This window comes from Astyanax mexicanus, chromosome 21 (genome assembly GCF_023375975.1).
Source record: "Astyanax mexicanus isolate ESR-SI-001 chromosome 21, AstMex3_surface, whole genome shotgun sequence".
NCBI classification, from domain to species: Eukaryota; Metazoa; Chordata; class Actinopteri; order Characiformes; family Acestrorhamphidae; genus Astyanax; species Astyanax mexicanus.
The window spans coordinates 33,188,400-33,202,225 of NC_064428.1; the positions used below are offsets into that span (position 1 = coordinate 33,188,400).

Sequence of the window (13,826 nt, forward strand, 5' to 3'; positions counted from 1 at the left end):
TGTACCTCCCTCTTCACATCTCTTCCTCTATTTCTTTCTTTTTCTCTACCTCTCTCTCTACATCTCCCTCTGTTTTTTCTCTCTACTCTTTTCTCGCTCCACCCCTCTCTGTCTTCCTCCCTCTACCTCTCTTTTTTTCTACCTCTTTCTCTCTAACTCTCTATACATCTCTCTCTTTCTTTCTTTCTTTCTTTCTTTTTTCTTTCACTCTCTATTTCTCTTTCTCTCTCTCTGCAACTCTCTCTTTCTCTACCTCCATTTCCACATCTCTTCCTCTATTTCTTTCTTTTTCTCTATCTCTCTCTCACTACATATCTCTCTCTCTCTTTCTCTATCTCTCTTTCCTTCCCTCTCTCTGCATGTCTGTCTTTCTTTGTCTTTCTCTACCTTTCTCTCTACTTCACTTTCTCTCTACATCTCTCCGTACCTTTATCTCTCTCTTTCTCTACTTCTCTCTCTCTACATCTCTCTCTCTCTCACTCCTGCTCTTTTTCTCTCTCTTCCTCTGTTTACCTCTCTTTTCCTCTACCTCTCTTTCCTTCTCTCCCTGCACACATTCTGTGTGTTATTCTGACAGAGGCTGAGACTAACAGCTGTGAGGTACACACACACACACACACACACACACTCTCTCACACACACACACACACACACACTCTCTCACACACACACACACACAGTGAGGGTTGTGGGGAAGTGTGTGTACTCTGGGTTTATTGGCCATGGTTGGTGCGCAGCGCTGAGGAGCACGGACACGACTCTTTATATCCACCATGCACCATTTACACACACACACACACACACACACACACACACACACACACACACACAGACTTACTCACCAACTAACAGACTTCACCTTACTGAAACATCAACATGCCTGCATTCCTCGCCGTGTAAGTGACTGTGTGTGTGTGTGTGAATATATATGTGTGTGTGTGTGTGTGTGTGTGAGACTGTGTGTGTGTGTGTGTGTGTGTGTGTGCAGTAGTAGACCCCTGGGGTGGTGCTAAAGTGTAAACGTGTGCTGGAGATGACAAAACCTCTGCAGCTCTGTTTCACTTGGCACCAGCGAACATTTCACAAATACTCATGCTAATCTGACAGGAACACGTGTGTGTGTGTGTGTGTGTGTGTGTTTGGAGAAAAAGCTTCTGTGTGTCTATTAAAACTCTCTCTCTCTCTCTGTGCTGTTGTGTTTATTGAGCTGATGGTGAATCATTACTGTATTTGGTAAAATCGGGACTCTTATTTTGTATTTCTCTGGTCATAATTACATGGATTGATTTGCTAAGTGTTAATAGCTATACATATTATTACAGCATAATAACAGATCATTTACTGAATCTAAAATTGCTAGATACTAGATTTTGTGATACATTGAATCATTAGGCAAAGAATCAAATTCAAACTGAATCGTTCAAAAGACGTAGTGACACTCTGAATCATTTTACAAACAGTCATAATCAAAATGAATCACAGATGAATCAGAAGAGGATTTATACATATATAAGTGATCATTTGAATCACTAGCAAAAGAATCATTATAAGACTGAATCCTTAAAAATATATATATATATATATATATATTGTATTACTTAAGAACCATAATCAAATGCCATTACTGAGGAATACTGAGAAGTTTCTGTGATGCTTTGAGTCATTTCTATACATTTACATTTACATTTTCGGTATTTAGCAGACGCCCTTATCCAGAGCGACTTACAACAGTGCTTCAAAGTTATTTAAGATATCCAAAGCTAGTTTGTGGACTAGGATCAAGAGATACATAGAACTTAATCATGTTAAGAACCCTAGAAACCTTTTTTTTTTTTTTTTTTTTTTTTTTTTTAGTTTAGGAACTCTTTAAAAAGATGTGTCTTCAGTCGACATTTGAAGACGGCGAGTGACTTTGCTGTTCTGACATCCAGTGGAAGTTCATTCCACCACCTTGGTGCCAGTACAGAGAAGAGTCTGGATGTTTGTTTTCTGTGTGTTTTGAGTGATGGAGGTTCGAGCCGAGCTGTACGGGAAGCTCGAAAAGCTCTTGGTGCAGATCTGGCTTTGACCATCGCCATCAAGTATGAAGGAGCTGGTCCGTTTTTTGCCTTGTAGGCCAGAGTCAGGGTTTTGAATCGGATGCGGGCGGCAACAGGAAGCCAGTGGAGGGAACGCAGCAAAGGAGTCACATGACTGACCTTCGGAAGATTGAAGACGAGTCGTGCTGCCGCATTCTGAATTAATTGTAGTGGTTTGGTGGCTCGCAGTGGAAGACCAGCCAGTAGAGAGTTGCAGTAGTCAAGTCTTGAGATGACAAGAGACTGCACAAGCACCTGAGTGGCTTCCTGAGACAGAAACGGTCGAATTCTTCTATAGAGTCATAACTGAAACGAATCACTGAGATATCTCCACGTATTTACTTATTTATTTATATATTTCTTTATATATATTTATGTATTGTTTTATGTGTGTAAATAAAGAGGTTGAGAGTCAGGTGTTATTACCGTGTTCACTGCTGTTGTCTCCGTTTAGTGAACTGGATCTTCCACTGCAGGGAACAGCAGGACCTTCAGTGGAGTGAACAGATACAGAGTCATCCTCCCTCCAACACACCTACAGAGAGAGAGAGAGAGAGAGAGAGAGAGTACAGCAGTGTCACGGTCTGAGGGAGAGTGGGTTAGTTCAGTAAAAAAAAAACCCACCAAAACCACAGTACTGTACTGCACTGTACTATACATCAGGTTCTAATAGAGATAATGATATAAATCATTATACCTTCAATATAATCTACACAGATATCCAGTCAATTACAGTGATAATTAATGTCTAATTAAACATAGTGAATTGTTTATGTATACGTGAACTGTTTATGTATACAATGATAACTAATCAATTGTTCTTTTTTTCAATGAATCAACTCATTAATTAATCAATACTTTGGCAATACTGTAATATGCTTATGCCAATAAAGCTTCTTTGAATTGAACTGAATTGAATTGAGAGAGAGAGAAAGAAGGAAAGAAGGAAAGAAAGAAATTGAAAGAGGTAGAGAGAGAGAGAGAGAGAGAGAGAGAGAAAGAAGGAAAGAAAGAAAGAAATGGAAAGAGGTAGAGAGAGAGAGAGAGAGAGAGAGAAAGAAGGAAAGAAAGAAAGAAATGGAAAGAGGTAGAGAGAGAGAGAGAGAGAGAGAGAGAAAGATAGAGAGAGAAAGAAATGGTATTGCGTCACATTAATGTCAAAAATAACAGGTGAAAAAAATTTAACCAGCGTGTTTTAACTTTTTTGTGTGTAAATTAACTTCTCGTGAGCACAAATGTAAAACTTCTGAGCAAAAAAAAGAGAATTGTGTGCGTGCTGAACAGAATATCTCTCTCGAGCTTCATTTTTCTCCTCTCAGCTGTTTATTTTTCCTCTCGAATTCACAGTTTTCCTCGAGCTCCATACGAATTACCTGCGACTGCTGTTTTTCGTTTGAGTGACTTTTTGCGCTCGAGTTTTGAAAAGGGGTGGTTTTGACAGTTTGGGGGCGGGGCCAGGGTCACCTCCCTCAGCGAACGCTATTGGCTGATATCTCCAGGGTTTGTGATAGAGCCGGAGGAGGGCGGGGAAAAAGGACGGCAGGAGAGTTAGCTAACAGCCTATGCTAACATTTAAACAACCCACTTTCTGTCCTTCTTTCTCTGCCCTCCTCGATTTCAAGATGCTTTAAAAACCACTTCATATGGAATCATTTTTAGGCAGATCTTATGTTATAATGTTATGTTATGGGATGTTATTGCTTCTGTACAAATAAGTAGCATTTAAATAAATTGTGGCTTAAAGTTAGAAGTCTTGGAATATTTGCAATAAGCTGAACATCCAAACAAAGAAATGAATTAATAATTCAAATCAAACTGAATCATTGCACAGCATCTCAGATTTCATTATTCAGATTTAAAATTTAGACTTCTAACTTGGCCAAAATTTTATTGAACTTTACTCTTTTGTACAGTAATCGTAACATCCAAAGATTTGTCTGTATATACAGCTCTTAAAAAAAATAAAAGACCACTTAAAAATAATGAGTTTCTTTCAATTTTACCAAATTGAAAACCTCTGGAATATAATCAAGAGGAAGATGGATGATCACAAACCATCAAACCAAACTGAACTGCTTGAATTTTTGCACTAGGAGTGATTAGCATAAAGTTATCAAAAAGCAGTGTGTAAGACTGGTGGAGGAGAACATGATGCCAAGATGCATGAAAACTGTGATTAAAAACCAGGATTATTCCACCAAATATTGATTTCTGAACTCTTAAAACTTTATGAATATGAACTTGTTTTCTTTGCGTTATTTGTGGTCTAAAAGCTCTGCATCTTTTTTGTTATTAAAAAAATGCAGAAAATGACTAAATTACTTTTTATTTGGAATTTGGGAGAAATGTTGTCTGTAGTTTATAGAATAAAACAAAATAATGTTCATTTTACTCAAACATAAACCTATAAATAGCAAAATCAGAGAAACTGATTCAGAATTTTTTTTACAGAGCTGTATTTTCTTTTATATTAATTTAAAGCATCTAGAAATCTTGGAGATTTCACAGTGATGCAATTTAATCACGATTCTTTTAGAAAAGGATTCAAAGCATAACAAAAGTTAAGACTGGACAAAAATTCAGATCTCTCAGCAATTCATTTTTTTTAAACAATAAATAAATGTGTTTTAATTTCCCCAAAAAATGGATAATTAATAAATCTGAGATTTTATCTGGCTTTGAATCATTTTATACAGAATAGTAAATGAATGTAATGGATGTTGAGACGGTTGCGGCTGTTCTGCAGTCGGGGCTCGGAGTCGCAGATATGGGTAATATATGATTTAGTTCAGTACAGTAAGAAACTGCATACCAGACACATGCTGTAAGAGATAATATACAACACATGCTCTACAGTTTTATGTGCTCACACACACACGCACACACACACACACTCTCTCACATAATCACCCACATATACGCAGCCACACACAAACGGCCAGTATGAGTTTATTTGCTACAAAAAACCTGAAACACTAAGAATGAGTATTAATAAACACATTTACAGTACATTTATATGCTTATTATATTAATGGCTGGAGTCCACAGAGAAGCCATGAACCAAACCGATGTTCTTTAATCCACTGTTTCCTGTTGTATTGTTGCTGTACAATGAAAAAAAACAAGCATCTCCATTTTTGTGATTTGGATTTTTGGTTTATTACATAATTTGAACACAAAACTGTCTCTTACACTGTTTCAAAATTTCTTAATGAATGGACCAATAGAAATACTTAAAAATTACCTGAAATAATCTCTTTTTACATTGACTTCCATTAAAAGTTTAAAGGTTTATTATCTCTCCTGTAAAGTTGCTAGTTTGGAGATACTTGTCTTTTTTTAATTGGACAGCAACTTTATGTCTAAATGTTTATGGACACCCCTGTGTATTAATAAACTAACGAATGCTATATTCAGCTACTTTAAGTTATGCTTATTGTTGACACAGATGTGCAAAAGCACACACTGACACATAGCGTTAAGTCCCCATAGAGAAGTATTGCCAATTAAACATTCATGAAGTTATTTACACCATGCCACTGCCTAGGCCTGTCACGATAAGAAATTTTTGTGGACGATATATTGTCCCAGAAATTATTGCGATACACAATATTTTTTTTATTTTAAGATTATTAAATGCCACTGATATAATGATAACAGAATAGCATAAAAAGGCAATTATACACTTTTTAAAGACAACTAAAATTTAATTAATCATTTATTATAATTAGATTGGCAATTATACATTTATTTCTTCACATACTTTAGTCCACACTGTGTGTATGTTATGGAGTCACACTGGAAAAAATACTCTTCACTGTTATATATGTGAACAAACATACAAATAAACACAATAGACAATATCACGATTTTCAAAAAATAAATGAGGTCATGTTTATTTAGTGTGCGATAAATCGATAATTTAATAATCAAAATTATTGTGACAGGCCTACTAGTGCCACATTTGTAATTTCTGATTTGGAAATAATCACAAAAAAAAAATTCAAATTAAACTAAATCATCGCGCATCATCTCAGATTTCATAATTCAGATTTCAAATATTTCAAAACTTCTAACTTGAACAAAATTGAATTAAACTTTACTTATTTGTATAGTAAACGTAACATCCCAAGATTTGTCTAAATATACAGCTCTGAAAAAAAAGAAAAGAGAGCACTTAAAAAAAAGGAGTTTCTTTGATTTTAACAAATTGAAAACCTCTGGAATATAATCAAGAGGAAGATGGATGATCACAAGCCATCAAACCAAACTGAACTACTTGAATTGTTGCACCAGGAGTAAAGGCATAAAGTTATCCAAAAGCAGTGTGTAAGACTGGTGGAGAAGAACATGATGCCAAGATGCATGGAAACTGTTATTAAAGATTGTCTGCACATAAATGCTCTAAATGACAATACTATTATTTGTAATTTGGGAGGAATGTTGTCTGTAGTTTATAGAATAAAACAACAATGTTCATTTTACTCAAACATAAACCTATAAATACCAAAATCAGAGAAACTGATTCAGAAACTGAAGTGCTCTCTTTTTTTTCAGAGTAACAGGTATTGAAGTCAATTCAGTATTCAGTCAATATAAAGCCACTCTTAGCAGCAGGGAAAGGGTAACTTGCTCATTGAACAGCCTTCAACACTGATGTTTAATACCTTTGTCCAAATAGTGTAGATTCTTGCGTATATATAGAGTTTGGACAATGGAACTGAAACACCTGTCATTTTAGTGTGGGAGGTTTCATGGCTAAATTGGAGCAGCCTGGTGTCCAATCTTCATTAATTGCACATTATTGCACCAGTAAGAGCAGAGTGTGAAGGTTCAATTAGCAGGGTAAGAGCACAGTTCTGCTCTAAATATTGCAATGCACACAACATTATGGGAGACATACCAGAGTTCAAAAGAGGACAAATTGTTGGTGCATGTCTTGCTGGAGCATCTGTGACCAAGACAGCAAGTCTTTGTGATGTATTAAGAGCCACGGTATCCAGGGTAATGTCAGGACACCACCAAGAAGGACCGACCACATCCAACAGGATTAACTGTGGATGCTGTAAGAGGAAGCTGTCTGAAAGGGATGTTCGGGTGCTATTTGTATCCAAAAAACATAAAACCACGGCTGATCAAATCACGCAGAATTCAATGTGCACCTCAACTCTCCTGTTTCCACCAGAACTGTCCGTCACCACAATAAATTATTGTGCTCTAAAACCAGGTGTTTCAGTTTCATTGTACAACCCCTGTATATGTATATATATATATATATATATATATATATATATATATATATATATATATATATATATATATATATATATATATATATACATATACAGTGGTTCTATATACATACATCCTTATACCCACTTATGCACCTACACTCCATACAGAGAGCTCATTTAAGCACACAACTATTTCCTCACACGCAAAACCCGGCGCAGAAATGTCGTGACCTCCGGCCTGGTTCTGGAGCAGCCCGGTACAGCATGCCCCGCCCGCATGCCTTTGAAGCTCAGGACCCCCAAATCAATCGCCCCCTTCACTGCAGAGAGACGCTTTCCGTAAGCCGCTCCGTCCCAGCGGAGAACATCATTAGCGAGCCCGAGCGTTCAGGTTACACATCAGCACTGATCCCTGACCTGCTTCCTCCACTGTTCCGAACCAACCGTAGCAAAAACACAGCTCCACACTGACCCCAGAACAGCTGCAGGGGATAAATCTTCTCTAAACTGAACCTCCACAAGCAGAACCTCCCGAGCTGTGTACGAGCGCTTGTTTGGCCTTTTTAGAAACACATAAAAACTAGCCGCTATGCTAGCTAGCTACAATCCCTGGGCCGGTGTTCTGTCGAGGTGTACTACCTATTCATATGCTCTTCTTACCCGTTATTATTTCTACCTTGAGTGCAATAGAAGTGTAAATGTGGGAGCCAAATAATACAATACAAAAAAATATATTACATTAATTGCCTCTATTTACCTTGAAACACTGATTTACTCTGTCCTCATTCAATGTTTTTTTTTTCTACATAGTAAATGAATAGTGAAGTGATCTATCAGACTATGAAGGAACACATAAGGAAACATGTTGTAACTTAAATATGTTAAACAAACCAAAATACTCTGTGAAGAAGCATTTACGTCTCTTATCTGGGGTGCTGTTGTTAATTTTTATGGCATTCTGAGGCTAGTAACTCTGATTACCTTATCCTGACATGGTCCTGATGAGTGCCAGTTTCATCATTATAATATTTTAATGGTCTTTGCAGTGGTTTTAATGGTCTTTTGCAGGATTTCACTGCACTGTTAGCATCAGAACTGCACTGTTAACATCACTACTGCATTGCTAGCATCACTACTGCACTGTTAGCATCACTACTGCACTGTTAGCATCGCTACTGCACTGTTAGCAGTACTACTGTACTGTTAGCATCAGAACTTCACTGTTAGCATCGCTACTGCACTGTTAGCAGTACTACTGTACTGTTAGCATCACTACTGCACTGTTAGCAGTAATACTGCACTGTTAGCATCTCTACTGCACTGTTAGCAGTACTACTGCACTGTTAGCAGTACTACTGTACTGTTAGCATCTCTACTGCACTGTTAGCAGTAATACTGCACTGTTAGCATCTCTACTGCACTGTTAGCAGTAATACTGCACTGTTAGCAGTACTACTGTACTGTTAGCATCTCTACTGCACTGTTAGCAGTAATACTGCACTGTTAGCAGTACTACTGTACTGTTAGCATCAGAACTTCACTGTTAGCATCGCTACTGCACTGTTAGCAGTACTACTGTACTGTTAGCACCTCTACTGCACTGTTAGCAGTAATACTGCACTGTTAGCATCTCTACTGCACTGTTAGCAGTAATACTGCACTGTTAGCATCTCTACTGCACTGTTAGCATCTCTACTGCACTGTTAGCATCTCTACTGCACTGTTAGCATCACTACACTGTACTAGGCACCTCTGTTTAAATGAAAATAACAAGCAAGAAATTGTAAAATATGTAAAAAAAAAGCTAGTTAGCTCATTGTGTAGCATAACCACACCCAGTTCTCTCCTGAAAAAGGCTATTTAAACTAATCAATATAGTGACTAAAGTTCACATAGAAGGTCAGCACCCAAACCTCTGTTCTTCTAACCAACTTATCAACACCGTCACCGCCCAACAGCACATTCTAACATCTAACTGTATGTTTATTTATGTTTATTCTAATATAATTCATAATATCACAGCCAGATACACACAGAAACATGTATACTGATATACATGTATACAGTCCCATCCTGGAGCTCTTCACTGGCTGACTGTCTCCAGAACAGCAGTTCTAAATCCCCCCTAAACCAGTGCAGATCAGTTAAAGCAGAGATCAGACGAGCTGCAGAAAATCTGATCACACTGACCTGATCTGCTGCAGAGCTGCGGCTGAACTCCTCACTGTCGGATTTAGAGGAGCCCTCCCTGTCGTCCACCACCAGATCCATCGGCATCTTCCCCTTCAGACAGCTGATGTAGCGGTGACAGAAATTATCACACAGCTCGTGAACCTGCGGCGACACCGGCAACATACGACACCATCATTATTATTATTACAATAAACAACAGCATCATAATCATTATTAGAAACAACAGCAACATACGACACCATCATTATTATTATAAAAAACACCAGCATCATCTTCATCATTATAAACAACAGCATCATCATCAGCATCCTCTTCATCAATATCATCATCATAATCATCAGCAGCATCATCCTCATTATTATAATAAACAACAGTGTCATCATCATCATCATCTACATCATCTTTAGCATTATAATAAACAATGGTAGTATCATAATTACCATCATTATACTAAACAACAGGGTCATCATCTTCATCATCATCATCAGTATCATCATCCTCATCATTATAAAAAACAGCAGGGTCATCATCCTCATCATCAGTATCATCATCATCCTCATCATTATAAAAAACAGCAGGGTCATCATCCTCATCATCAGTATCATCATCATCCTCATCATTATAAACAACAGCATCAGCATCATTATAAAAAACAACAGGGTCATCATCCTCATCATCATCATCCTCATCATTATAAACAACAGCATCAGCATCATTATAAGAAACAACAGGGTCATCATCATAATCATCAGTATCATCATCATCCTCATCATTATAAACAACAGCATCATCATCATTATAAAAAACAACAGGGTCATCATCCTCATCATCATCATCCTCATCATTATAAACAACAGCATCAGCATCATTATAAGAAACAACAGGGTCATCATCCTCATCATCATCATCAGTATCATCATCATCCTCATCATTATAAACAACATCATCATCATCAGAATCATCATCATCATCATTATAAAAAACAACAGGGTCATCATCCTCATCATCATCATCATCATCAGTATCATCATCATCCTTATCATTATAAACAACAGCATCATCATCATTATAAAAAACAACAGGGTCATCATCCTCATCATTATCATCATCATCATCCTCATCATTATAAACAACAGCATCATCCTCATTATCATCATTATAAAAACCAACAGGGTCATCATCCTCATCATCCTCATCATCAGTATCATCATCATCATCCTCATCATCCTCATCATTATAAACAACAGCATCCTCATCAGCTTCAGAATTATCATCATTATAAAAAACAACAGGGTCATCATCCTCATCATCATCATCAGTATCATCATCATCCTCATCATTATAAACAACAGCAGCATCATCATTATAAAAAACAACAGGGTCATCATCCTCATCATCAGTATCATCATCATCCTCATCATTATAAACAACAGCATCATCATCAGCTTCAGCATCATCATCATTATAAAAAACAACAAGGTCATCATCCTCATCATCATCATCAGTATCATCATCATCATCATCATCCTCATCATCCTCATCATTATAAACAACCGCATCATCATCAGCTTCAGCATTATCATCATTATAAAAAACAACAGGGTCATCATCCTCATCATCATCATAAAAAAACAACAGGGTCATCATCCTCCTCATCATCATCATCATCCTCATCATTATAAATAACCGCATCATCATCAGCTTCAGCATCATCAGTATTATAAAAAACAACATGGTCATCATCCTCATCATCAGTATCATCATCCTCATCATTATAAACAACAGCATCATCATCATCATCATCATCATCATCATCATCAATTTAAACATCATCTTCTTCCTTATCAGCATCAGCATCATCAGCATCATCATTGTATCATTGTAAAACAACATTAGTATCATAATTATCATTATTATACACAACAGCAACAACAACCATAATAATAATGAATAAATAATATTAGAATAATTATTATAAATATTAGGACTACTTGCTGGTAATAAAGTCTTAAAGTTAATGTCTAGACCTATGTAAAGGACAATACACAAAATTAACAAAACAATATTAATAATAAATACAAAAACTATAATTATCTAAACACTGATAGTAATAATGCTAATGATTTATTATAAGTAGTATTAGTAGTATTGCTATCTAAAACCTTAAAACATCAACAACAAAATCAATATTAGTAATAAGGCTAATAGTATAAATACCCTATTGTTGTTAGTAATATAACTATTGTTAGTTTTAGGTTGTTTTTAACATTTTATTACAGTTCCTAATTATAATTGCTTTATAGTTTATTACTCCTTAAAATAATTATACTAGTGATACGGCTAATTATAAAATGATGGCTATTTGTAATTTTTTATTTTTTTTAAAAAGTAACAAGAGTAATAGGGTTGCTAATGATATACCTAAAAACAGCAACAGAAAAAAATATATAATATAATAAATAAATAAATAAAATATATAAACATAATTACAATAACAGCATAATTATTACCCTTACTAATAGTGTGTACATAGTTAATATTATTTCAGTCTAGTTTTGCATTAACTTTATTACTTTATTATAATTTTTAAGACAAAAAAAAAACAATTCTACTGCTACCATCATCATCATCATCTTCACACTTGAACAGCACATTAGATAATCTCACCTTCTCTAATTCCAGTAGATGAAATCGTAGAACTTGTATAGACTGCATCATCTAAAAACCAAACAAATCGGTTCAGATTGTCAGATTACAACTGTTTACACAGTAAGGAAAAATCCAGATTAATATGAATGATAATAATAATTCAGTGTTTCGTGTATCAGATTAGACTCACTAGATTATCCAGGTCTGGATTGGGGAGAAAGTACGGCCTCTCCGCTCTGATCTGCAAAACCAGAGTTCCCATTAAACTCAGGAGACCACCCAGCACACACACACACACACACACACATACACACACACACACCGCGCGCGCGCAAGCGAGCTTTATACACTCGGTTTATACACTAAGGGTCCCAGTTCATATAAACCCTCTGATTCAGTGTGTGTATATATACTATATATATATATATATATATATATATATATATATATATATATATATATATATATATATATATATATATATATATAAATATATATTGAAACAAACACTATATATTTGTGTGTGTGTGTGTGTATGTGTGTGTGTGTTCTCACCTGTTTGGAGAAGACGGTGAGATCTTCGTCGAAGGAGGATGAGGAGCACACGTCGCCCCCCAGCCCACCCTCACGCGGGGTGCACGTGGCCAGTTCACACTTCTCAAAAACCAGCGCGAGCAGTGGGAACAGTGGGTGACTGGAGAACACACACATACACACACACACACTATATAAACACAACTCAACAATATAAAACTGATACACACAACTACACAAAGCAACAGTCCTGTAGAAAAGTATACATCATCACTGAGACAAAAAAAAAACTCGCATCTCCAATACAGTAACTGGTAACTGTACAGGAGAAAAAATATATATTTTTTTACTTTCAATGGAAGTCAATGTAAAATGTTTTTTTTATTCCAATGTTATATCGCAATCTTTTTTTTAAAAGAAACAACTTTTTTTAACTTTTAATGGCAGACAAGGTAAAAAAAAAACACTTTATTCTGAGAATTTCTACCTTTGAGAAAATGTTTTAGTTAAAATTGTATAACACTTTTTTGTAGCTGACCTCCTCACTAAAATCAGAGATCATTAACACATAAAATGTAAAAATAAACAGGTCTTAGTTAAGTCTAATGTTTAACATAATTATATATATTTTTTTTTAAAGATGAACTGTCAGATTTACACTATGTCAAAAAGGTACCATACGATTTTTTTTTTGCTTGAGAGTAACGATATATCGTTAAGCCGTTTAAAGCATCCAGACATAGAGGTCACTGAAACCAACAACAAAGTGTAAACAACAACTTAAAACCATGTGAACAATGATGATATACCGGTCAAACACTCGAAAACATATTTTTTCGGGGAAATATGTTACATTCTGTAAATTGTGTAAATGTATAAATGTGTAAAATATACATTTGTTTTTTAACTACAGCTACATATTTGACGTTTTTCACACACACACACCCATTTGAATGCATGTGAATCTACCCGTTAATCTTAATGTTAATGGTGTGTGGCCTAGACGGCCATCACGAAATTTCGTGATAAATTCGTGATCAATAGTAATGCTCCAAAAAGTGGTATTTAAAAAACAAAATCTTGATACATTGACTTCTATTAAAAGAAGATGACTCTATATGAGTTTTGAACTATAATG

The 13,826-nt window shown here is 35.8% G+C and overlaps 1 protein-coding gene across 3 annotated transcripts in view; it reads right to left on the reverse strand.

Annotated features, from left to right (window-relative positions):
* The window catches only part of meis1a (Meis homeobox 1 a), a 49,422-nt gene that overhangs the window by 29,184 nt on the left and 6,412 nt on the right, over positions 1-13,826 (reverse strand). For all 3 annotated transcript variants that reach the window (XR_007427943.1, XM_022674570.2, XM_022674572.2), the window contains exons 3-7: positions 12,710-12,848; positions 12,345-12,395; positions 12,173-12,223; positions 9,503-9,646; positions 2,505-2,613 (exon numbers count right to left, since the gene is read on the reverse strand). Coding sequence is in view for 2 of the 3 variants with exons in the window: in XM_022674570.2 (XP_022530291.2) it covers positions 2,505-2,613; positions 9,503-9,646; positions 12,173-12,223; positions 12,345-12,395; positions 12,710-12,848 (494 nt within the window). In the remaining variant the exon portion in view is untranslated. The remainder of the gene's footprint in view (positions 1-2,504; positions 2,614-9,502; positions 9,647-12,172; positions 12,224-12,344; positions 12,396-12,709; positions 12,849-13,826) is intronic.